Source organism: Polyodon spathula, chromosome 24 (genome assembly GCF_017654505.1).
Source record: "Polyodon spathula isolate WHYD16114869_AA chromosome 24, ASM1765450v1, whole genome shotgun sequence".
Lineage (NCBI taxonomy): Eukaryota > Metazoa > Chordata > Actinopteri > Acipenseriformes > Polyodontidae > Polyodon > Polyodon spathula.
The window spans coordinates 12,762,078-12,788,442 of record NC_054557.1 but is presented as its reverse complement, the minus strand read 5'-3'; the positions used below and the strand labels follow the sequence as shown (position 1 = coordinate 12,788,442).

At 36.9% G+C, this 26,365-nt stretch overlaps 2 protein-coding genes across 3 annotated transcripts; both read left to right on the top strand.

The window, feature by feature from the left end:
• Window positions 1-5,110: 5,110 nt before the first annotated feature.
• Window positions 5,111-20,037, top strand: LOC121298916 (transmembrane channel-like protein 3). Its single transcript, XM_041226229.1, has 22 exons — window positions 5,111-5,401; window positions 6,298-6,444; window positions 7,176-7,251; window positions 8,635-8,716; window positions 9,004-9,110; window positions 9,596-9,694; window positions 9,816-9,958; window positions 11,283-11,430; window positions 12,143-12,186; window positions 13,163-13,310; window positions 13,680-13,789; window positions 14,112-14,190; window positions 14,764-15,012; window positions 15,098-15,226; window positions 15,318-15,385; window positions 16,033-16,161; window positions 17,002-17,112; window positions 17,439-17,564; window positions 17,829-17,907; window positions 18,153-18,195; window positions 18,336-18,597; window positions 18,834-20,037. The coding sequence occupies exons 1-22, from the start codon at window positions 5,283-5,285 to the stop codon at window positions 19,717-19,719; spliced, it is 3,384 nt and encodes a 1,127-aa protein (XP_041082163.1). The 5' UTR covers window positions 5,111-5,282; the 3' UTR covers window positions 19,720-20,037.
• A 667-nt stretch (window positions 20,038-20,704) lies between these two features.
• On the top strand, window positions 20,705-26,120 carry LOC121299251 (stAR-related lipid transfer protein 5-like). 2 transcript variants are annotated; one of them, XM_041226915.1, is made up of 6 exons: window positions 20,705-21,104; window positions 21,845-21,894; window positions 22,252-22,384; window positions 22,730-22,847; window positions 23,338-23,431; window positions 23,957-26,120. In XM_041226915.1, the coding sequence occupies exons 1-6, from the start codon at window positions 21,036-21,038 to the stop codon at window positions 24,105-24,107; spliced, it is 615 nt and encodes a 204-aa protein (XP_041082849.1). In that variant the 5' UTR covers window positions 20,705-21,035; the 3' UTR covers window positions 24,108-26,120. The 2 variants fall into 2 exon arrangements, with proteins under 2 accessions (XP_041082849.1, XP_041082848.1); XM_041226914.1 differs by lacking the exon at window positions 20,705-21,104 and adding an exon at window positions 21,111-21,237.
• The last annotated feature ends 245 nt before the right edge of the window (window positions 26,121-26,365 follow it).

The window sequence follows — 26,365 nt, the reverse complement described above, 5'->3', positions numbered from 1 at the left end:
ATTCCATTACTGATATACTGAAGCCCTAATAGCATCTGTTGTACTTTTTATAGAAGTGACCTTGCTTACTGACATACAGTACAGTACAGCAGAAACCCACCCCCTTTCCCTTGTTCACAATGAAGAACCCTATAAAAAAAAATCTGTTCACATTTCAGTGCAATACAGGTCTCACACCTTCTTTCTGTTTTATTACATCACAGCTGTCTTAGTCATAAGACATTGCTGGTATTTCATGTTTTATGGTATCGCTGATGCTTGGGTGTGAAGAATTTCAAGGTCTAACACCGATTGTACCGAAAGAAATGCTTAAACGACAAACAAGAGGGAATGTGGAGCGGATAAAATATCAGAGGTCCAGGTTTTTATACTGGAGAGGTGGAGGGCTGTCTGTTACTCCAGATGCACCTCTTAGTTCTTTCTTATGTGACTATTCTACTACGATCACCAGTGTATCTAGTAATAGGTAAACAGAAAGAAAATAAATCTGCCAAAATCATATTTACTGCATATTAAAATTCTTGATGCACTTTCCTTGAAGGATATTAATATTTGTTGGCACTGTGTTCTCATTGACCTTTAAAATGTATTAATATGCATGGGTTCTCGCTTTGCTTCAGTGTAGAAGTTATTTCAGCGTAAAGTCATCATCTCCTGCCTCAGCTTCTTCTTTATTGCTAGATAACACCCTCTATTGAATTTACTGAGGTGATTGTCATCATTCAGCAGCCCCGCGCTGGTTTTTATCACAACTTACCACTTCATTTCTCCTCTGCTTGATTGTGTGGAAGAGTTATTCCGCTCACTAAACTTCTGCCCCAGGAATCTGTTTTCTCTATTTAGGGGTCAGATAGTGTGATAAAAAAACTAAAATCATACAAGTGCATTGAGTTAGGAGGGCACCTAGTTTTACCCCTCGAGCTGCCTGCTATTAGTGAATAGTTTTGCAAATACTTCATACAGTATCATCTGGTATCAGAACATGAACGCTGCTTTTCAATTAACCAAGGAGGTTCCCACTCGTCTGATTGAATAGACTGTGTCTTGAGAGGAAAAACCTGTTCTTTGTGATGTACAACAGAGAATGAATGAAACCGAGACCTGTCCTGCTTTTAGGGAGTGTGCACAGCGCTTACATTTAGGTAGGTAGGCGTGTGTGTGCATAAGTGTGTGCGTGCGTGCGTGTGTATGTGTGTGTGTGTGGCTGAGTAAAATAATTGAATTCATACATAAACAGGTAGTTAGACAGACTACCCACAGATTTCTGAGCTGGAATGCATCATGAATAGAGACAGCCTTTTACACGGTGCTTGTAACAAGGTTATTTTAAAGCCTTCTGTGGCATTGAAATGATTCAGTTGTTCCCTGACACAGCCTCACACCTCCTTGGTATAGCAGTAGAACTCTGGCTGTTATCCAGACTTTAGGAAAGTACCTGCGATCAAGCAGCGATGAAAAGGTGCAGCATTTGGTGATAAATGCATCTGGACTGTCGTTTTGAGCAGCCCCATAGCACAAGACCATCTGGGGTCACAATATACATAACAGCATTAAAAATGAAGTGCCATTTGAGTATTATTTACATGTGTACTTGCCTGTACTCGTTAAAGTTATTTGTTATAGCCATCTGCATTTTAGGACTATGGTTTACGGTTTATTTTTCCTTACATTTGTTTTATGTTCTTTTTTTCTATGTTTCTGTAGATGCTTTCTGCAGCCATTTCCTCTGATCTGAGCTCAGAACCAGGAGTGAGGCTCACCAGTGCCTGGGTGAGAGACCTCATAGAACAGGTCAGGTGAGATGATAGCAGGCCCTCCCCACTATGGGCTAAAACTTTCCTTTTTTACCCTGGTCATCTCTCTACAGGCAAGCAACAAATAACACAAATCAGTTACTGTGCCTCAAACAGAAATAGTTAAGACAGATGGCAGGACAAAACTTATACTGTCATATGGACAGAAAATCTGTTTTTGGACATTGTTTAAACATATAGTAAATACATACTGTAACACTTTATATATATATATATATATATATATATATATATATATATATATATATATATATATATATATATATATATATATATATATTTAATAATGTACATATTTTTTAATTGTCTTATTATTGTTGTTTTTATTGAAAAATTGAAGCTGGAAATCATCTCTTTTTAAAGCGCTTGTGACGCTTGAGACAGACAGTCTGACTGCAATCAGTCAGGCGACGCACAATTATGTCAATGGGGCAGGTAAACTCATTTCAACTCAGACTGATTGACATTTGTAATGGGCTGTTATAACATTACAGCTATACATTGTCAGTTTAGGTAAAATAAATGATTTTGCAAATAGTTATTTAAAACTCGGTGGTTTTCTAGCTTAGCTCTACAGCCAAGACAATGGTGCAGTATTATCCATGCACATGTTTGTTTCCCTGCAATGATAAACATCCTTGGAATCATGTTACTGTTTACACAGAAAACATATCAATACAGGAAAAACAATACTTTCACTAAAAACAAAAACTATCATCAACTTGTTTATACCAAAATACGATATCATAAAAGCAGCACCATAAACTCCAAATCAATTTATCGCAATGTGTAGCCAGCCTGTTAAGCTTGTGCAATAGAATACAAAAAAACAGATTATAATCCATTAAACGAACAAAGAGCAGGAAACCTTAAAAGACAGCTATAGAACTGTCCACGATACATTATATTATATTATAGATAAATGTATTTGGAAATAGAGATTCAAAAGAAATTGACAGGAGTGTTACGTTTCTATGTTTACTAGAACGCGCATTGAAGAGATTGGTTAGTAGTAACAGTATTAAAATGCTCTTCTTGGCACCTAAGTGTGAAAGTATGAAATTAGCAATCTGATTAATAAACAATGATTTAAAAAAAAAAAAACTAAAGAGGTATTATCAGAACTCTGTTGTGGGTTCTGGACAATACTGTGGTAACTGTAAATCTGTTCCAAGCTGCTAACTCTGTAATTAAGCAATAAAAACCATGAAACTAGTCTCCTATGAATCTGTAATTGCTTTTCTCTAAATGAATTACTCACGCAATATTGAAATTCTCATGAACAATGCCCATAAGACTAGCTAATAGCTTATTGTGTTAGTCACTGATATAATCTGGTTTTAATGTCTATGGATTGAGACCGCTAGGTAATGTTTTGTGATCCACAGCAAACACAATTATTCTGCGCATCACTGCAAAATGGAACAGTATAACGTAATTGGATTTTTTTTTCTTATCATACCTTGATATGAATTGCACTTTATGGTTCTGTCTGCATCACCTCCTTCTCCTCATTTGCCATCCTTTTCACCTCTTCTCTTTGGTGTTTGTATTGCATTAGATTAGAGGCACTTCTATAACCTGTGGGTCTGATTCTCAGACTGACCTTTGTAAAAAAGGCTGCTTTTAGTTAAATTACTCTCAAGAGTGCTTCAAACTACAACTGTGATTAACCTGTGACCTATTGTACCATAGCAGCTACTGCAGTACAATCGCTCTTATCTTAAAGCACTCGGTTTTTAACAGGTTAACAAGTTTCCAGCAGCAAACTGAATGGTGTGTATTGACATTTTGCAAGACATAGCATCATTAGCTATGTTAAGGAGTTTGAACAGTTGCCCTGGCTTTCTTTTGGCTGTTCTCAGGGGGTGAGGGAGCAGTCCAGTCTTCGTACTAATTGATCCATGGTTTTGTGATGTGACCAAATTTGAGAAATTATTTCACTTTTGATTCGGATTCAAAACCCTGGGTGAAAGGCTACAGCAAACCCTTTCCTCCAGCTGCTTTTAAGAGGTTTCTGCAAACTATCAGTCAATCTGGCAAATTCAGAGCTATCTCTTGTACTGATAATTTGTGTTTGCACAAAAATGTGTGTTTATTCTTCCAGCTGTTTTTCACTTGTATTCCCCATAGTGTATGATATTATAGGTAATGCATTATATACTATAGCACCCCCAGGGATCGTTTTAGTTTAATGTTTTGTGCCTATAAAATTCTATAAAGCCCAGTTTAAGACTGATGTGCCTTCTGTCGTACTCTAAACTATTGCAATGTAAAGCCAGAAGGCAGATGAACATCTGGCACATTATCATACATTGTTAACAAGCCTCAGCCGTAACTTCCGGGGGGGGGGGGGGGGGGGGGGGGGGGTACTAACTGTGCTGGTGTTATCTCTGCCATGTACAGTAATTAAAAGTCTGTCTAAATGTGTTCTGTGCATACAGCCAATGGCAATAATGTTGCAGGTTCTCTTTTTTCAAAAACCCCACCAATATGCTGAAATCTTAAGATATTTGTACCATTAACATGTCATTACGAGATGACTCAATAGTTTCTGGATTCATGTCTGTATTAGTTAAGGGCAAGGCGCTTATTATTCTGTAACCCCCCCCCCATTTCATTTAGAGTTTAGCAAGCTCAGTTCACCCTAAAGATCATAAAATCCATGACAGGGACATGATACTATAACAGATCAGAAGCGATGGGGTTATTGCATGGGTCACTGAGACTGCTATGGGCTTATTGCACTAGTTCAATATCCTAAAAGCTTACTGAGAGATTCCATTTGGAATGAACAGTGTAAAACAGGCCTGTTTCACATTTCTTCTGCCTTTACTCAGAAATCATTTTCAGTCCAAGTGCTCAGTGCTGTTTGCAAAGTGTACTGCCTAGTGCTCAACTTTCCAAATATGGTTGTATTACTTTTATAAAGCATCGTGGCAATGTAAAAAGAGAGAGAGAGAGAGAGAGAGAGAGAGAGAGAGAGAGAGAGAGAGAGAGAATATACGCTTTTGTTATCCAGTGTTGACTGAGAATGCAGTATAGTGTATCGCTCAGATATTAATAAAGCTGACAAGACAGAATAACCCCAGAGTATTTGTCCTTTTTCCTGTACATTTTTATTCTAGTGTACACTGCTTTTGCAGCAGTGGTCACATCACAAGCACAGTGTCTGCATTGTAGCTGTTCCCCTTTAAGAGGTGGTCAATAGGACTCTGACTGGAGTAATTGTGTTAGTTAAATTCATCCCACTGGGGGTCTCTGTCACACTCTGATGAGGGTTCATGTCAGCAGGTAGCACAGCCTGTCATTGGGGGATTGGTGGATTACAGGAAGGGTTTTCTCATCTGGAGAGCTGAAAGTTTGAACACACACACGCACACAGACACACACACACACACACACACACACACACACACACACACACACACACACACAAATACAAACACACAAAAGAAAACATTTGAAATGTCAACTGTGAGTGAGCCTGTGGCGATTACCAGATCAGCCCGATCTTCCAAAAGAAGCAAAAGTGTGAGGAAGAACTCGAGAAGAATCTATTCACATTACCAAGACCAACAAGCCAGGTAAGAACACCTTTATATATATATATATTACTGTTGCTACCTTCCTGTAATGTTGTTTTTTGTGTCAGGATTAAATCTGCACAGAACATTTAAATTCGGTAGCTGTACCACTTCTTTTCCAAACAGGTAACATTATTTTAACATAACCTGTTTATCCTTTTTCCTCCAATTATTGGAAAATATTTTGAAAAATATGATATTAAACATTTTGCCTTTGTTATATAGCTATGCATGCATTGCCTGGTCAGGGCTCCTTTGAAATTTATACTGCAAGATAGATTTTTTGTTTTGTTTTTAGGTTAATAAATGTTGTACTGTGAAAATATATATACTGTCCGTATGGTAATCTAAAAGCATTTTGTTTTTCTAATTCATTATTGTATCTTGGTGTAATTATTTTACTCTAAGCATATTTTATTCGATGCTCATACAGCAGAGAGGCAGATCATATGAGAACGCATTATATTGAAAGATATTAATAAAAAGTAGTTCAATATAATTATAATCATAATATGATTTTACAATGACAGTTAATCTCCTCTATAGACAACAGGCTATTTGAATTGGACACAACCTAAAACACGAATACTATGCTTTTAACCATCCATTATTAGCAAAAAAAAAAATACTGGCCATTATGAATTGAAATTCACCACATTGCTATTAAAATGCAAGGAATACATTTACAAAAACAATTAGTGTTACACAATTTGCAATGCTAAAATGAAAAGTAGAACATATTGTACAAGTGTGAAATCAGATAATGATATGTCTAAAAAACTACTTTGTGGGTCTAGATTTTGCATAACATGTGTTAAAGCCACTGTTACGCTGAACACATATATACTGCTTCTGTGCATGTGTACTGAAACTTTGCTTTTGATTTTTAATCTCAGCAATTCAGATGAAGATGATAAAGGTGATGAAAGAACAGACAGCAATGACCCCGAAGAAATCTTTCAGAATATTCAGATTCAGAAGGAGATCATCGCCAACATTCGAACCCGATCGTGGCCAATGAGACAGAAACTCAAAGTGCTCAAGTAATACATTTATGAAACACTGTGGCTACTCTGAATAATTCTGCTTAGAATTGAACAACATAACACACAGCCATACTGCACCATGCATCGGCTTACACCAGTTCATAAGGAAGGTGCTTTATTGTTAGCATGTGTACTGTGGATGTTAGCATGCTCTCTATGCAAGTGGACCATTTGCCTTGATGAAATGCCATTCCACTGATCATATTAGACTGAACACCTTTGACAGCGGTATCTGATGAATTGTAACCATGTTCCGTACACATACTGTATTACTGCTTTATATTCTGCAGTATTAAAACATAGGGTTCATACCATTACATACTGTTGATATAAAAATATGAATGCATAGTTTTCAGGCAATTTTCAAAAAGGATAAACTGGAGTTGAACTCCAAGATCTGCAAATAGTCTTTGATGACCACCCCAGGAAATTTATAGTGATGTTTTTTTTAAATATATTTTTGTAAAACAAGGTGCACATCTACACAGGGGAATGCATTAGATACATGCATTTATGTAGCAAAAGAAAAAGCATTTTGGAAATGGCAAGTTTAGTGAGCTGTGGAGCAGTAAAATGTTTTTATTAACAGCCTCATCAGCACCCTTCACTGCAGTAAATTTTTACTTTGTACCAGTCAACATTTCTATATAATTTTTATTTCTTACAAGCCTGAGGTCTTCGGTCTAAAATATTTTGATGACAGATTTAATGGTTTAATTTCTTTTCAGACAAGCTAAAGAAATTGTCCTGAAGTTCGAAGGCAGGCTGACCAGGACCAGAGGGTATCAAGCTGCAGGAGCAGAAGTAGGTTATTTTTCAATACAGCAAACTGTCTCTTATATGAATACCACAGAGTACATTTCTTTAATGTGTTTGCTATAAAATGAAGGGACAAAATTGATGATTTAATGTATCCCACACAAAGTAATGTAAATCTTTAATATTAAAACACTTCAAAAGTTCATGAAATGTAAGTAGAGAACACTGGAGTGCTGGGATTTAAGATGAGAGCAGCTAAGTGAATAAGATTACTGGAGTGATAAGAAATAGCCCCTAGGAGAATAGGTATTGTAAAACTAAACTGATATCTAATAATTTCATCTGGGTTTTAATAGTCCCCATGAACTATGAATGCTTTATATTTGAATTAATTGTGACACCCTAATGAAACAGAAAAGGTGAGTCTAAATGCATTCATTGCCATAGCCTGCTCCAGTTAACAACTTTAAATGTTATTCAATAAGAATAGTTTGAAATTCCTAGTATGCTATCATTTGCATAATCCAGTATTTGTGTGTATTTTTCATTAAAAAACAATAAGAACTTTTATTTCTAATTTCGTCAGAAGGATTTTATCTTGACTAGCCAATCTCTTTCTGTACTTTTCTATTTCTCTTGTGTCTATTTATAAACGTTGCAGGTTATAGTTCCAACTTTTAAGGCTGCATACATACTGAAGTTAACAGACAGCCTGGCAGTCATTTGTAATTGCTGAGTTTAATTAAAATGCTCCAAAGGCATGCAATAAAATCTTGGTAGCGTCATTAAAATGAATTGACATTTACCGTGCAGATTGATGACGGTTTATTAATTAGAAAGGTTGCTTTTTTTGCTCCAGCCTTTAGAAGATTAGGACACCTTCTCCAGTTATTTAGTTTCAGCTCAAGCTTAAAATGCACAGTAATAATTTTCCAAAAGCAACTTCTCAATAGTTAATATCTAGGTTTATCAAGGTTACATGCTGGGTATTAGGGGATAAAAGCTGGTTTTCATTGCATATCTTACTGCTATTGGGTTTGTCTGGTTAACCAGTGAGAAATGTGATGTAGGAATTTCAAAGTATCTAAATCAAAGTGGTGTGTTCCACATAGAAAATACTGTGCTGCACCGAATTCTGTTTGCAGTAATAGTACATAATATTGCGGTCACAGTGTATTGTCGGCGCTCTAAGAACAAGGAATATGTCATGTTAATAATTGCTTCAAACTTTAATAAAATGTTTGTTTATTCTGGAATCCATATTATCACACTCCAAATACAAACAGCAAAACGCAGCACATAGCTGATATGTGGTACTGAGTGAGCAAAAAATTGGAAGATTAATATAATCAACTGTATTGCTTACAAAATCTATAGTCTGTCCATTGCTTTATTTATTTCTTCTGATTTGCCTGTTATTGCTTTCAGATGCTGAAAAAGCTGTCACGCCTGGCATATAATATAGTCGTCCTTTTTATTCCATGGGAAATGAGGATCAAGAAGATTGAGAGTGAGTGCTAACTTGTATGCAGTCTTATTTTAGGCTGGGGATACTCAGATGCAGACGTTAATTTCTTTCCAAAGCAGACACAAAAAAGTAATTAGAGACTTGCTGGCTGATGAAAATGAAAATAATTAGATATGGTGTAACATCTGAAATCCCTATTACACAGTTTTAGAAGACGACTAAGACCTGCGGTTGATTGAGCAGTAAATGAGAATAACTGCATTTAGATCCGTCACTCCTCTCAGACCACTAAAATAGAACATCTTTATAGTGTCTACAATTCTTCGCAGGTCATTTTGGTTCTGGAGTGGCTTCATATTTTATCTTCCTGAGGTGGTTGTTTGGAATCAACATTGTACTAACTGTAATGACGGGCGCTTTTGTGGTATTACCAGAAGTAAGTAAAACCTACATATCATCACCCTGGCGAGAGTAAGATTGCTTGTATGGGCTCTGTAGCTGAACTATACATAATTGTTATGTTTCTTATTCACTTTTTAATTAGCCCTTATCGCTCCCATTAACCATTGAAGTGAACACATTTTCATTCATTCTCTGCCATGCTATATCATCATTTACATTTCAGCAGTAATGATTCATGCTGAGTATTGCAAATTAAAAAAAAAAAAAGAAATAGATGTCACTGTAAAGGTTATAGATGCCTTTTTGAGGTTATTTTCTACCTATTTAAGTAAATAACAATACAATGGCATCACAGGCAACAAGCAACACTGCAGCACCTTGGCTCCAGTCAGAAGTTCTGATTTATTCAAGTTTTTCTGTCACGGAGCCCCGATGCTTTTTCCTGAGATATCAGTAAAGCCACATCAGTCACACAATCCCATCTGTGTGTTTTATTTTTTAATTTTATTTCTAATTTAGCTGCTGGCAGGAGCGTCGTTTGGAACCACGAGCAGCAAGACCATTCCAAAGGAGCACCTTGCATCAGCACAAGACCTGGACACCATCTGGTCACTGGGGGCAAGCCTATCAGCGTGTTTTATAGCTTCGGCAATACCGCACCCTGCTGAATTGCACAAGCATTTCATTAATTCAATGGCTTTCCCTCTGACGCGCAATCTGTCTCTTGCTTTCTTCACAGGGCTATCTCCAATACTCTGTCCTGTTTTATGGCTACTACGGCAAAGACAGGAAGATTGGGAACGCTGGTTACCGGCTGCCCTTGGCATACTTTATGGTCGGGATGGCTGTTTTTGCCTACAGCTTCATCATTCTGCTAAGAAAGTAATTTTTTATTTTTTTATTTCTTACTCTACCTTTTTTTTTGACCATTTTTTTCATCTGCAACGAGGGCTGAATCAATAACCTGGAGGGGTATAAGAATGAAAAGAAATGCTTGAAGCAGACAACATTGATGAACAATAGATATGCATGCCTGTGTTAGTACCACATATCAAATGTGCCTGTTTGTTTCATAAAAAAGTTTATTGAACTTAATAGTAGTGGGCTGATATGATTAAACTTAAATAAGGTACCCACACATTTTAAATGAAGGAAGCTGTTTTCAGGTCAGTGGTTTAATTCAATGTTAATGTTACTTCCACATATATCAGAACCTAGAAATCAATTCTGTTCTGGCGCTTTCATTAGGTTATTATCTCCATAGATGCCAGAGCATAATGAGATGTACCTGTCTCAAGGATAAAAGCATTACACTTTTCAAACCTGCCAGATGTAAAGGTATTTCGAAAGGGTTCTTGAAACAATCCGTGGTTACACAAGACAGTCGTGGTTAATTAAACAGAAGGCAGAATTATCTGATGAGAAAACTAATTTACCAAAGAATGAATAGGAAACCGGCCGTCTTCTTTACATGCTCCCCGGTTTGGAAAAATCTGAACAAATTATGGAATGTATCAAGCCATGTAACTTGACGGGCTTGCAGGCACTTCGTTCAGTATAAAGTCAGGGGGAAAATCCAGTCTCTGTATGTTTGCTTTAAGTTTGTAACTTTTGCAAGAAGCCTGACAACATTAATCTAAATTAATTAAATTCTGTATTCAAATTACTTTCATGCACAAGCATGTAAGGCACTGAGAGCAGCTAAAACAGTAGCAAGCCAGGTCAAAAAGTAGATACAAGAGCAATCAACCTCAGATTCACTTCCATTTACCTTGGCTATCTCCGGAATAGGCAAGGTCCTTAATAGTGGGCAGCATATTTACTACAGTAAACAAACAGTGGGTACAACAAGCATATGGGTATCTGTCGACACCATCAGTTATCCAGCCCTGGTCACTAATAGTATCATCGTTTTGTGTTATATTGGATGTTTTTGTCCGCAGTGAACATGCTTCATATAATATTTTTATATAGAAAAATGTATATTTTTAATTGTTTTTTTCCCTAACCTATTCATATTATAAAATCAAAGATTCTGCTGTTTCCAAGGGGAGCTAATTCCATGTTTTGTTAGGGAAACTGGAAATCTGGTGCAGTTTAAACCAGCTGAGTAATTCGCAGCTCCACATGGTTGTCTGCGATGACCAGCTTCTGTTATAAATGCCGGTGCCTCAATCTTGCATGATTCCTTTTCCCTTTAACACAGAATGGCCAAAAACTCCAGATTGAGTTTCGCCAGCGCCTCAGATGAAAACTACACTTTCTGCTGGAGGGTGTTTTGTGCTTGGGACTACCTGATAGGCAACCCCGAGGCTGCACAGAGCAAGGGAGCTGCTATAGTGAACAACATCCGGGTAAGCAGCTGGCTGCATTGCTAAATAGAGTCCCTCTGATCTAATTTCCAATGATCATTCTGTGTTAATTTAGTAGCAGATTACCTGATATTGTAGTTTATATGCTGTTCATTGCAGCTGATTTCCCAAGGGGAGATTGCCTATTAATTAAAACTAATCTAAAATCTTCAGCAGTTTTACGAATGAAAAGGTATCTGATTCACTGAATGCCTTTCTGTGTGAATATATATGCAATGTAACTGACAGGACACAGATACGGTTTGGGTACATCATAGTACCCAATTGGAGTTTATGTAAATAAGCAGTAGTTAATGCACATTCTTTTCATTGGGAATACGGTATTTAGACAAATGCAAATTGAATGAAATCAAGGTGTATTTTCATACTTCATTCCCCAGAACAGTGAATGTTGCCTTAAAGCAGGGGCTTGGCTTACCTTATACCTATTGATTGTAGAAAGAGTTCTTTCAACTTATCATGAAGGAAAACCTCAATAATACAAGTACCATTACGTTCCAAAACCAGTACATTATTTTGATAGCCAATGTGCAGCACTGCCATTATAAAATGCTATGTAACCAATACTAAAGAACCAAAATTGTACATATGGACATTTTCTGTGTGTGTCTCATTTGGTTGTTTTTTTCTACCAGAGACGTGACATTCCTTTAATTGCCAGCTAATTATACATTTTGTTTACATGTTTCCAAAGGAAGCTATTTTAGAAGAACAAGAAAAGAAGAAAGACACAAGCCTGTAGGTATTCAAAATCTACACATTTGCAGACAGCCATTCACATTTGTACAACCTATTGAGCTTGTTCCTGTATTTGAGTGCATCTGCGTGTCCTGTGTACCTCTCGCAGTGATCTGTGCCGAGGTCAGTCTACACTGAGATGCAGTTTTGTCACATATCACTGTTGTTGAGCTTTATTACCTTATAGTGTGGCTCAACAGAGCGGTAACTTTAGTAGTAACTGTCTTGTACAGCCAAGTACTGCAGCATCACTCTCCTCTTCTTTAACAGTTTCTGCAAGAATTCCCACAATGGCAAATGCATATGGTGCATAGATTGAATCTTCATTTGCATTATTGCCCTGCATTTATTTATCTGTGATTTACCAATCCTCCTCCTCTGACAGAGCCTCTGCAGCAATGCACTTTAATTCATTCTTCTGCTCCCCAGGATGGCTGTGAGTTAATCACTGCCCAGCTCCAGCAAATCGCTGCCTGGTCTCTGGTACAGTAGCATAATGTTCTGCAGTAAGACACTAATTCCCCAGACTTTATTTCTGGGACATCCTTGAAGAAGGCTATGTAGCCAAACTGACTCCGAACCTATATTTCCTTATATAAGGTTGCACACTGACACACTGCACACCACCTTGTCAATTTATGACCTGTTTTATAATAGGGCGACTTTTACAAAAAACTTTTAATATAACGTAAATTTATTTTATATCAAAGTGGCTCCTGTTATATTTCGGTTAGCAAATACCCCTACTAAGAAAAGACTAGAGACACCCTAAACACCATCTTTAAATGTATCATACAGTAAACAGGACAACAATGAAGATGATCTTATATATTTTTTTTTCTCTCTTGGATGATATTTGTACTCAGGACGGTGTGTTTTAATTTGGACAAATCTGTAACTGTGGTTGCTTGATTTCTTATACAAGTATATGACTTATAATTAATTCTTATAATTAGATTTTTTTTTTTTTTTTTAGGGCTGTATTGATAAGTTTAAGAATCCTTGCGAACATCCTGGTCCTTCTATCACTTGCTGGCAGTATTTACATCATCTACTTTGTCGTTGACCGTTCCCAGAAGCTCGAGCAAGAGAAGCCTGAGCTGACTCTCTGGGAAAAGAATGAGGTAAGGCCACCTTCACCTATAATCTACTATATGTGTCTGGGATGGTTTTTTGTCGGTCAACATAATTATCAGTTCTTTTCAATTCTATTTTTATTCCTGAAAACAGGATCTAATTTAATGAGAAAATCGACATCTTTTTAGGGAAAGGGTTTAGTACAAAGAAAGATGCAGCTACATCCCATATGCATTAAATAAACTTTTTGTATTAAATTATCACAGATTTTTGCACACATTTAAAATCCAAATTATAGTGCTTTTTGCAAAGTGTGTTTTTATTTTGCGTAATTGTGTCCTTTATGATTAAAGTCTTTATTATTAGTAATTGTTTTGAAATGGCTCACTGTGGCTGTGCTGTTGTTGTTTTATTAGGTCAGTGTGGTGGTCTCACTTATCACCATGATTGCACCTTCTGCATTTGAACTTGTTGCCCAACTGGAGATGTACCACCCCAGAACTATGCTGCAGTTCCAGCTTGCCAGGTAAAGCGTTCTGCACTCGGACTAGAAGAATTTTGATCCTTTCCCTCAACTCATTTTTAATAGGATCCACGTTCATTAAAGTACAAAAATAAAGGCTATTATTTCCCTAGTTTCTTTTATGAACACAATGATTTTAAAATAATAATTTGATTTATGTTTAACGCAAACAAAAAAAATAAAAAACAGAATGAAGATTTCTTAGATTTTAATCTTTAGGAGTAAATAGTACCAACTAGAACTAAAAAGAGAAATTAGGTGAAAATCCTCCCAGTCCGGAGTTGCACACTCAAGTTTGTGTAATTGTTGTGTTTGATTTTGTCAGGGTTCTTGTGTTGTATCTGGGAAACCTGTATAGCTTAATCATTGCTTTGTTGGACAAAGTGAACATCATGAGTTCAGCTGTAAGTATCCTTCTTATCTGACACTGCTGTTAGAATTTAGCATTACCAGTAACTAATATACCATAGGTAGAAATTATAAAGAGTGTTAAATACCTTTGCATGTCAAAATAATACATGCACCTTAATTCAGACTTTCACATTTATACACATTGAAGAAGTATTGGGGGGAACAGATCAATATTATCTTTTAAAGGCTTATCTCTGTTCTCTGTAAACACAAACCTCATGCATTGTACTGTAATAAAAAGTAACCATGTTTGTGCCTCGGGTGGCCATTACCTAACTATACTTCCATCACACCAAATAGTATTTGCTAATAGAAATAAGATGCATTCACATTGGTTGAAATGTATTGTATGAGTTTGGATTTAGCTTTGCTCTAATGTAAGTACGTGGTGTTTTACACAAGTCTGGGACCACAGGCTGAAAACTTTTCACAAATAATTCACAAATGTTCAGGCATGGTTTGAGTCACCAAGCCACACAGCTCAGCACCCCATCTTCCTGTAGCCTGTTATTTTTGCATGTCTTTACCATGGAAGATCAAAGCTTGATCATGTTCTTTCCTTCCAGGAAATTTACAGCATTCCAAACAACTGGTCAGATTCTACTGCGTTCCTGGCCACCATAGCACTCCCTGAAGAAGAGAACCTGTCCACTATAGTGCCCGATTTCATGGAGAGCAGGAACAGCACGTTGAGTGTAGTGTTTCAGGAAAACCAAACCAAGGCAATCATACCACTAGCGTTCAACAAGACTGCTCTGTATGAATACAACATGAAGTCCCAGCAAAACCAGTGCTGGGAAACCTATGTAGGACAGGTAAAACGTAATCATGTACACACAGTATATATTAAACATAAACCACCTGAAACCCAGTGCTCATGAATGTAATGTTTTGTTGCAGGAAATGTTGAAGCTTTCCATTATTGATATGTTATTTACTGTGGCGAGTATCCTCCTGATTGATTTTATCCGTGGGCTTTTTGTTCGCTACTTGAGTGACTGCTGGTGTTGGGATCTGGAGAGTAAGTTTGTAAGTATGTCTCGGAGTTTCTCTAGAAGGTTTAATACTGGTCTTGCTGATCTTCATTTGCAACTTTCCATGCACTTTGTGTTTTTTACAGCCTGAATATGGAGAATTTAAAATTGCTGAAAATGTTCTCCATTTGATTTACAACCAAGGGATGATATGGTATGTAAGAAATTGTACATCATTAATAAAATGCAAAACTAGATGACTATAATCAGGCATATCTCTCTGGCTGGGCGCTCTGTTTGAATGAACCAAACAAGATCCAATAAAAGCTTTACCGCTATGCTATTAAATATTTTAATGGTAAAGCACACGCTAAGCATTAAGCAATTTATACATGCTAACTTGCCTTGTCTTGGGAAACTGAGCACAGGGGATATTGATGAACACCTACTAAAACTTCTACAGTCATTGAGGTTACTGTGGAGTTTATTGTTGACTTAGCATAAGGTCCATTTTTTTTAAACTAGAAAGAAACCAGTAAATGTGAATAAATCCAAATTCCAACTATTGCTCACCACCAAACCTTCAGAGGACCCAGACTTACCCTGTGAGATCTTTACTGGGACATCAGTTTTACATAATTCCCCAAAGACTGCTCTAAAGAGCACTAATCCCATTTTGCTTATTTATTATTAAATCATGTTTAGTCAAGACAGGTCAACTCCCAGTCGTGGATTGAAGCATGAACACAAGAAAAACGACAGTGTTTAAACTATGGCACATCTTTAAAAATGGAAGGCAGCAACACAGTATATTGTATACGCTAAAGTAATACATTATTCTAATGTCAACCCCCATTTCAGGATGGGCGCCTTCTTTTCGCCATGCCTTCCAGCAGTCAATGTTCTCAAGCTGATAGGGCTCATGTACTTGAGGAGCTGGGCAGTGTTAACGTGCAATGTTCCACATCAGCAAGTCTTCAGAGCCTCAAGGTCAGTGCAGACTAATGGAGTGATGGTCCCGCTCACTTTATTAATAGAAGTCTTATATCTTCACAGCGTAAACCCCTTATAACTGCAGAATGAATGCGGTTTTAGGAAAACAATTCATTCACTTACTACAGCACTTCCACAATCACTGGGACATTACTTGTAGAAGCTTTTTGTGTGGCATTTTTTGGAATCGCCAGTATCCAATGGGTTTTAAATGCACGGCACACCCAATTAAATTTCACAAAGTGCTTGCCTGCTCTTTTCTGTATAACGATAGATCATATTTTCACACTGAAATATTGTAAGGGTCGCCAGGCGATTCTTGCAGGCCTCTCAGGTTCATTTCTGGAATACAGACCCTGACACTCATGCAGCCTCAATGCAAATATTTTTTTACCGCAAGCAACATCTGATTCCTTGAGGGAAGTGTTGTCAATTTAACCTGCAGTGCGAGATGTGTCGATGCATATAGTGCGGCCCACCTTTGCCCATATTCATAAAACATTAGCGTGTTAGTAAATGCAACACAGCCCAATGCATTTACTGCTGTGCTAAAGCTTTATGAACAAACCTCTTTGTTTTAGTTCTAGATTTTGATATTGTTGAATGCAGAACATTGATGTGCATCCATATATTTTTGCATTAACCATTTTATCATATTGCTAACTTGCACTAACATGTATGTCGCTTACTGATTTACAGCATGTAAGTCATTTTGAATCGTTGTTTAGAATATTCTGTGCATTCTAGCGGCCATCACTAGCTATGTAATATTTTAGCTGATTGTAAAAAAGCAATTAATATATTTATCTAACAAGACTCATTGCATTTTTCCCCCAGATCCAATAATTTCTACCTTACAATGCTTTTGTTTATGCTGTTCTTGTGTATGCTACCAACGATATTTGCTATCGCTAGATACAGACCATCAGCAACCTGTGGACCATTCAGGTAACCTGCTTTTTATAGAATTTCATTGCTTTACAAATGTAATGCCAAGAGACTATTATAGCCAGGATTATTCTTGTATTTAAACATAGGTGCAGCACTTGTTTAAGAAAACTGTACATAAAAGGTCAGTGTCAAGTGATTTAAAACAACTAAAAGAACAATACTTGCATAAATGTAGCTCAGTCAATGGGCTAAGTACACGTTTTTCCAGCTCACCAACCTTATGGACAGTAGCTCCATTATGAACCCAACATAAGAGTAAACTGAAGACCTGTGAACTGCACATGCCTGGCTACTCTTTAATTCACTCTTTGCTTGCATTGCAGTGGCCAGGAAAAGATTTACGATATTATTTCAGAGACTGTTGCAAACGATTTCCCTTTATGGTTCAGGACTGTGATGGATTACGTCACCAGCCCTGTTGTTGTCCTTCCAGCTCTGTTACTTCTCTTGTAAGTACTTCCCCAGTAACACAAGCTCACTGGGAACCACAGTAAATGACACCTAAATTATGTCCCACTCTGAAATAACGGGAATGTTTATTGGTGCTGTAGAATAAAGCCCATCTTAAAGGGATACACTTTGCCTTGTATAAGATTTTCATGCACTAGATATTTCTGGTACACAGGCGCTTTACAAAGCAGACAATGTATACACTGCTTCAAAGATTAAGTAGCCATCCAATGTTTATAGGTCATGTGTATCTTATGTTCCAGCATGCTGATCTATTATCTTCAGTCTATTGCACGATCATTAAAGGTCACCAACAACCAGCTAAGAATGCAGCTCCAAACAGTGAGTATCATTTGTCTGTGCAGTAAGTAGATCAAGTGATTTGTCTTTATTTGTCTGCACAAACACATAACTCGTTATCAAATGTGCCACAACAGATACCATACTGTTACATCAACTGTAATATGTTAATGTGTTAACCTGCATGACCAGCGGTGGTGTTTGGATGCAATTCTGTAAAGGGTCATCATAAATTCATAAGATCCCATATGAGCAGGACCAGAAAATGACAGACACTTTTATTTTAGGAAAGAACGGAGGACAAGAAAAAGGTTTATCAGATGGCAGTGTGTAAGTATTTCAACCTTAAAAAAATGTTTTACTGACAATTAGCTGAATCACTTTTTTCTTCTTTTACCTAAAAAGTTTTTCTGAAAATCTGTCCCAATATGACAGCAACTAATCCAGTGCTTGTTTTTGTGCTTCTATAGCGAGAATAATAACTCATGAAGGAAATGATAAAAAGCCAGACCAAGAGAGTGACATCACCAGCCAGGATTCCTCTCTCCGCTCCTCGTCTCCCAGAAGAAATGGCAGCGTGATGAACTTTGAATCACCAGTGAGCAGAGGCAATAGCATTCGCACCATCTCACAGTCTGCATCGCGCTCTGATGTGAGCAGGGCAACCACAGCATCTCAAATCCCACCGGTTCCCATTTTACAGAAACACAGGATGGAACACATTCCTAACAGGTAAGAGCTTTATCTCAACTCTTCCGTGGAATCCTAAAGCTATCCGGTGCTTGAACACAAAGTGGGGGGGGTGGGGGTGCTATATGTAAGAACGTAACTATTTTCCTTAATGTATTTAAAGTGATCAACCTGAACAGCTGCAAGAAAAAGACTTAACATTCTTCATATACTTAAAGTTTAGCTACTATAAAAACATAAGCTCTACAAATAAACCTTTTTATTGTTTTTTCAACAAGGCATCCTGGAGGTTTACAAGGTGGTGCAAGTGCAGCCTGCAGATCAAAGTCCTACCACAATGTAGTCTACAACCCTTCAAATAGGTTTACAGAGAACGTCCACTCGGACCCTCTTTTCAGAAAGAATATCCGTCCCGTGCACCCAGAAGCCATGGGAGGAGGGGCCCAGGGTTTCATCAGCCGGAGAGCACAAACCACTCGCTATGTGATAGTCAACGAGCATGAAGCCAGAAAGAAACTGCAGCGCTCATCTACCAGAATCTTGAGGCACTACAGGGTGGAGGAGCCAGGAGACATAGTGGAGTTTTATCCGAAGAATATAAAAAGGTACACTGTTCGAACACCCCAAAGGTCACACCAACCTCACGTCAGTGAAGAGGAAGAAGAGGAGGAGGAGGAGGCAGGAGGAATGCGAAGAGGCTCTTTAAGCAAATCCCATCGACCTCGCTCCCTGTCAGACCTCTATCAACCTGCGTGTTTTTACATCGGTGACAGCGTAGGCAGCCAGCTAGCCATCACCAAAGACCTGGCTAAGGTTCACTATGGAGCCTATGGAGATAACTGCGAAATGGATTGGGAAGACACAGCTTCCCAGCCTCGTTCCAGAACAAAAATCAGGAGCACGGAGCAAGTGGGGCGTCACCTGGAGCCGCATGTCAAACCCAAAAGGAAGCTGAAGGTTAAACCTTCCTTAACCGAGTCGGACTCTGCGTCCATCGCGTCGAGCAGCGATCAGCAAAACAGCAGCACTGACCAGTACATTCAGGTCATTCATAACAAAGAGAAATACTTGAAACCCAGCGGCAAGCTTACGAAAAAGAAAGCAAAGACCAGTGTAGACATAAACGGTTCAGGATCAAGCGAACTGATTTGTTCCAATGTTTAACAGTGTAATTTGTGAAACTGTACCATATTACCTTCCTTGCGCTAACTGTTTTGATTGACAAATGTTAAAGCCTTTTTTGTATTTAAATCTCCTTTGACGAATTGTATGGTATGTATGTCAACGCTAACTTATTTTTGATTTTTGACAATAAAGTCCCAGAAGAGATTGACTGCCCAGAGCTGAAGACTCTAGATGCAGCGTAAGTTGTTTTGTCAGCAAATCTGGTGTGTTGCCTGTTGTGTGTGTTGTTCATATGCCAGGCTTGTTTCTTTGTCTTTTACTGGGTCAGCATCATTTTTCTGACATTTACTGCACACCCCCCCCCCCCACACACACACACACACCCACACACACACACATTCACCCCTGTTGGATTGCAAATAAGCAATACAGAAGCAATATATGTTTCCTTCCAAAAAAAACAATTTCAAAACAAAATCATAGGCGCTGACAATGACAATGTTGTTTACAATTTTACATTTGCGCTTGAAGAAAATAAACATCTTGTGATACAGCCACATAAAACAATAGGTCACCTTACTAACAACACATGTCTATACCAGCTTTCCATCAATTATTATTATTATTATTATTATTATTATTATTATTATTATTATTATTATTATTATTATTCAAAATAATGTGTGCGAGTTGTACCTTATTTGCAAGCAGCGAGACTGCAAAATTACTCATCATTACGTCACCTTCACGCAAGATCTGTGAGTAAATAAAAAACAAAGAAATAGCATCAATTATATCATAATTTATATTACTTTGTATAAATATCAAATATTAATATAATAATTACACTACATTAATTCTAAAACAAACTTAAACGTAAAAGCCAGGTGTACTTTCCTCTAATACTATGTGGTAATCTTTATACTAACCTTTCTGCCTCGACTTCTGATTGCTACGATATCTAAGAGCTCGATGGGAGTTGTAGTCTTATACATATTTACGATGGACTACAAATACCAGAACACTCTTGTTTTGCTGTTTGAAGATGCTTGTAGGAAAAGCATTGCCATTATGTTCTAGCAGAATACAATTTTCTCTGCTACAAAACGCTTTTTCCTTTTATATTTGTGTTTTTATTATTTTTTCAAATAAGTATACCTAAAAATGGTGGGATTCTGTGGAAAAAAAATTGTAACGTAAAATACGTAATTTTATGCACATAGTCTGTTTCTGTGCGGAATTTTTTTTTTTTTTTTTTTTTTTTTTTTTTTTTTTTCGTTCACGGTATATTGTTTGTCTTTGATGAGACTGTAACTGTCTTTTTGTTAAAATGACCGCATCCTCGCTTTCGCCCGATGATTTGTAGCCTTACCGACTGGGCGGTCCAGCGTTACGCCTTCCCTTCGGCTGGCCCTGTAGAACAGGTAGGGTACCTTGTCTTTTTGAATTGCACAACACTAGTACAGTATGGATTACAGACACATTGCAAACACAGTAGCTGATAATCTATTGAGCTACAGCAAAGACGAGAGCGGATGGAAAATGTGTAAGAAAACGGTGAGTATGTGTAGCTGTATATTTGGTATGTCATGCTTTTGCTTAATAGACCTCTATATAAACGTTCAAAATTAATTTAGCAAAAACAGAAAGATGAAAGTCTCAACGGTGGTGTCGCGTTGTTGCGGAATGATGTTACTACAAATTATCTACGTGACAAACAGACAGTGTCTTTTTATATTTCTGTAGGTATATTTATTCTCGTTTTAAGGATCAAAATTTCGATTTATGAGGTCTGTTCTTGAAAACACAATTATTATTAGTTTTCAGTGTGCTGCCTGACAGCTGATTCATTGTGACGTAAACTGTGGGCTGTACAAAGCAAGGATCATGAGATTCTGGTGGGTTGGGCCGATGACGTAACCAATGGTTCTAAAGTACTGTGTATCTTTTAGTTCACCTGTTCGGGCAACATCGATTACCATGTAAGGAGTTACTTTTCAGATAAAGTCGCTCAGTTTCACTGAGCAAGTGAGCATATCTTGACAAACTGTAAAGTTCACAATTACCTGTAATTAAGGGTTTGAATTCATCATCACTTAACCTTAATACACAATTTTTATTCAATTTTTAATATATATATATATTTTTTTTTTAATTATTTTAGAATGAGGTAGCTGTCTTCTGGAGGCCATCCTCTGAATTTCCAGGAAACTTGTAAGCAAATTATTATTATTATTATTATTATTATTATTATGATGATGATGATGATGATGATGATGTCACAAAGTTATTTAACTTTTTTTTGCAGATGCTGCAAACTCAAGTTGTCACCCACCAAAAATTTGTAAAAAACAAAAAAACAAACGTAAAATGTGGCATTGGGGTGATGTCGATTTCCTGTAATATTGTAAAATTGTTTTTAAAAACCAGCATGTGCTGTAAGTGTTTAAGCTCTTTAACCGATTATCATTGAAATCTAAGAAGCGCTTTAGAATTTAAAATGCTGAGGTGTGCCTTTTGGTGGTAGAATGCTATACTAGCATGCTTCCCTTTATCCCCACACCACCCCAGATACAAAGGAGAAGGGATCATCAATGGAAGCCCGGAGAAGGTGTGGGCGTGTTTGAAACCTGTGCCAGACGGACTCCGAGTCAAGTGGGATAACAATGTCAAAAAGTTTGAGCTCATCCAGTCCATTGATGACGTAAGCTTTCTGACCAGTGGCAGCCCTTGGTCAAATTCAACTCCCACTCTCACCTGTCTCAGTTTAATAGCTGCCGATTGTGTGTGGCTTGCGTGGAAAGCTGGTTAGAATGTCCAGAGCAATAAAAGGGACCTTGAAAGTTCCACATAAATTGTATATTGATTTTTCTTCAGTGGCAGCCTGTTTTGAAGGTAGACACAGTAAGTGATTCATTATTCTCATGCCATTGTACGTTCCATTTTTTTTAAAGAAGGAAACAATATTGTAAATGTCTTTTGCCCGGTTTGTTTTTGTGCTTTAAAAGGACAGGCACAAGAACACTATGTTTTTTCCACTCCTGTGCAGGAGGTGTCTGTCTGCAGAACTGTAACTCCGTCAGCAGCAATGGGCATTATTTCTCCAAGAGACTTTGTGGACGTTGTTTTAGTTAAGCGCTATGAAGATGGGACCATCACCTCCAATGGTGGGTAATGTATGCTCATTAAACATTTTGAATTGTATTCTTCTTAAACTAAGGTATATATGTATTCATGTGCCATATGATAAGCAGAACTGCTTTCTTTAGGTAAGACTGGGAAAAGGTTGGGAATTTACAACTCTCTATTCCAAGAGTATTTATTTAAGGGTTAACTCCCTAAGCAATCAGCAATGTGCAGTACATTGCCAAGAGGTTGAAATGACAGATAATATGATGCAAAATCAATCGAGCCGTTTTATAATGGGCAAGGTCTGCACTGTTTGTTCTCTGCACACAAATGTTGCATTCTATCTCGTTTTTATTCTTCCACAATCAAGTGTTCTCTACTTAGAGCTTACTTACTTTTACAGCAGAAAGCTTTTCTGTCATAAAAGAGCAACGAAGCACCATTATTTTAAGCTCATGCATGTCAAGTATTTTGGTAGGCAGTGTTTTCAAATATTGTGTTAAAACTCAAGTGAGGACTCTTTCTTAGCTACCAATGTTAGCCATCCCGGTTGTTCACCTCAGCCAGGCTACGTTAGAGGATTTAACCATCCCTGTGGGTGTTTCTGTGTGCCCATTCCTGGGTAAGTTGACCTTGTCAATGTTTACATTGTTTATATATATATATATATATATATACACACACACACACACACATTTTATTATACATTTAATATTATATATATATATACACACACACACACACACACACAATGTTTAATATATATATAGATGCAATATATATATATATATAATATATATATAATATATATATATATATATATATATATATATATATATATATACACACACACACACACACACATTTTCATTTTGTGAATTTCAAATATGCGTTTGCTGTGATCATAAAGACCAAATGCATTCAGATATCGGCTTCAGACTCGATACACTGCTGTATTTTATGATTCTCTCAGTAAAGTGTGATTACATGTATAATCCAATAACAGTTTAACTAACGTACTCGTTTTCTTGTGCGTGTCAATAATGTATTTGAACTGAAATTCCCATTGCACTTTGCCACCAGGATCGGTTCAGAATTGAGTAATAAAGACATGTGCATCTTCACAATGTCTCCCTTTCCTTTCTAGGGAGCCAAGCAAGACGCAGCTCTTCAGTTTTTTTCAGACTGATCTTGGAGGCTATCTCCCCCGATCTGTGGTGGATTCTTTCTTTCCCTCGAGCATGACCGATTTTTACAACAACCTCACAAAAGCAGTGAAGTCTTTCAAAGAAAACTAATTCTGTCTCTGGACCTGGAAAACCTGAAAAGCAACATCTTTTATATGGCATTATATTTATTCCCTTCATTGTGGTGAGAGTGTTACCCTTTATAATGCTGTGTATGTGCATACTGCCAAAAGTATTGCTTTGCTTTTTTATCACTTGAAGAACAAGCCTTCTTTGCACCATACAGGAAAATTGTTTTTTAAGTTTCTGTAGAGATTCCAGCTGCACTGTATATTGTAGCTTTTGGAAATTTCAGATTTTACATGTTTACATAATATTTCAATACAATATGGTTATTTTTAACTATTCTTGTGTACATATAAAATACTAATGTTAAGCACAATACAGGGGTTTGTTTTGTCTAGAGTTTAATCCAACACACTAAGCAAAAGACCAGCTTTTCTTATTTCATTCCTACACATTATTTTGAAATGCATGTGCTAAAGACAAGCAGACTAAAGGGAAAAACTTTTGCTTTGTTTGGTCAAATGCTACATTATAGGTCATGGTTAGTGAACCTGGGTAAATGCAGCAGAGACTATAGAACAAACAGTTACACACTGTAATCGTAGATGTTCACTTGGAAAACTTATATGTAAAGCAAATAGCTGCATTTAAAAACAATGTTACTAGTTCATAAAAATAGACAAAGACCAAACGCATATGTAAATGGTCTACAGATTTTCAGAAAAGTATTTAAATGTGAGAAGCATGAACTGTGTCAGTGTTGACCGTCTTATCTGTCACTGTTCCAATGCTCTTACTTCAATTGCATCGTTCAGGGAGCATGGCTGTTTCCCATTGCTTTTAAAATTGTAACATGTTACACTGTACTGTACTGTATTATGTATGTGTGCCATTGACACACGGTTTTAAGTTTGTATGATTAGTCTTTGTAATGGGAGTTCACAGCTAGTTCTGTATTCTGCACTGTACCAGTCAATAACATTTTAGATTCTGATAGTTTTATTTTATTAAAATATTTTATAATACACTATGTAATCTATGACTCCATAAGGTATTGCAACTCCTTGTTCTTTAAACAAATTGCTGCTATGAAAGTGATAACCCTAAAACTGTGTTGTACTGTAATTGCAAAGCGCTAAGAGAAAAATTAATTTTAAGAATGACCTTAAACTAAATGTATTTATTTTGAATTTTCTCAGCATGGTAATTAAAGGCGTAATTCTACAGTGTTCGTGTATTTTGTGTCCCCTTTTTTTTCAGCATTGATCTGGTTAAGCTGTGTTCTTTTTTTCAGGATTGATCTGGTTAAGTTGTATTCTTTTGTCAAACCATAGGGATCTACATCATTTGCTAACTGCATTATTGCAAGGTACCAGAAGAGGTCGCTAGAAAAACTATATTGGTGTTGCTAGTGTCAGGTACAGAAGTCTATATTCACAAAGCATTTACCACCATGCTGTGTTAACTCCAGGTTTTTCCAGATGTTTATAAAAACCAAGAGAGTAATTTGGGGAACTAATAAACACTTGAGCAATGGACATAATGTAATGTTTTAATTAACCCAATCAAAGAAAAATGTAACCATATATTTTGGGCATCAGAAGAAATATTTAAATTTCTTGTAAATTTTTTTTTTTTTTAAAATAGCTCTATAAAATACTTTATTTCCTGGAAAAGAAAAAAATTTCACTGGCACAGAATATGACCAAAATTATACATTTGCATTATACTGTATCTCTTATATTATTGTTATTTTTAAAGGAAAGTATTATACATAAATGTGAATTCAAATTATAATTATACTGCTGCCAATGTTTTGTACCGTAAATGAAAATCCAGCCATTTCCTTTGTGCTTTTAAACCCAGAAGATTTAACAGATGTTGAGGACAAATCTAGAAAACAGCACCTGTTGCTTACATAATTGTGAAACTGGTAAAATTGCTACAAAGGAAAAAAAGTTTGACATAGTTTAAAAAGTTGGAATCATAGCATACAAATATTACAGTGCCATCAAGCATTTTTTTGTTCCAGATGAATAAAGTGAGCGAGCAAGCTGATATCTGTCATCTGTTTTATTCAGGGTTTCTAAAGTTCTTCAGACGTGCATTTCTTGCCTTGACACAGAAGAAGCAGGTAGCCTTTCTATAACTAGACTTTTAACACTTGCTGGAAAATGTAATAACAAAACAATAAAACTGCAACTGCAATTACAATAGTTGATGAGTTTGCATATATTCAGGACATGCCAGTCAACACTGGTCTGTAAATAGTCCTTAAGTTGGTTCTTACTTGTCTTAGAATA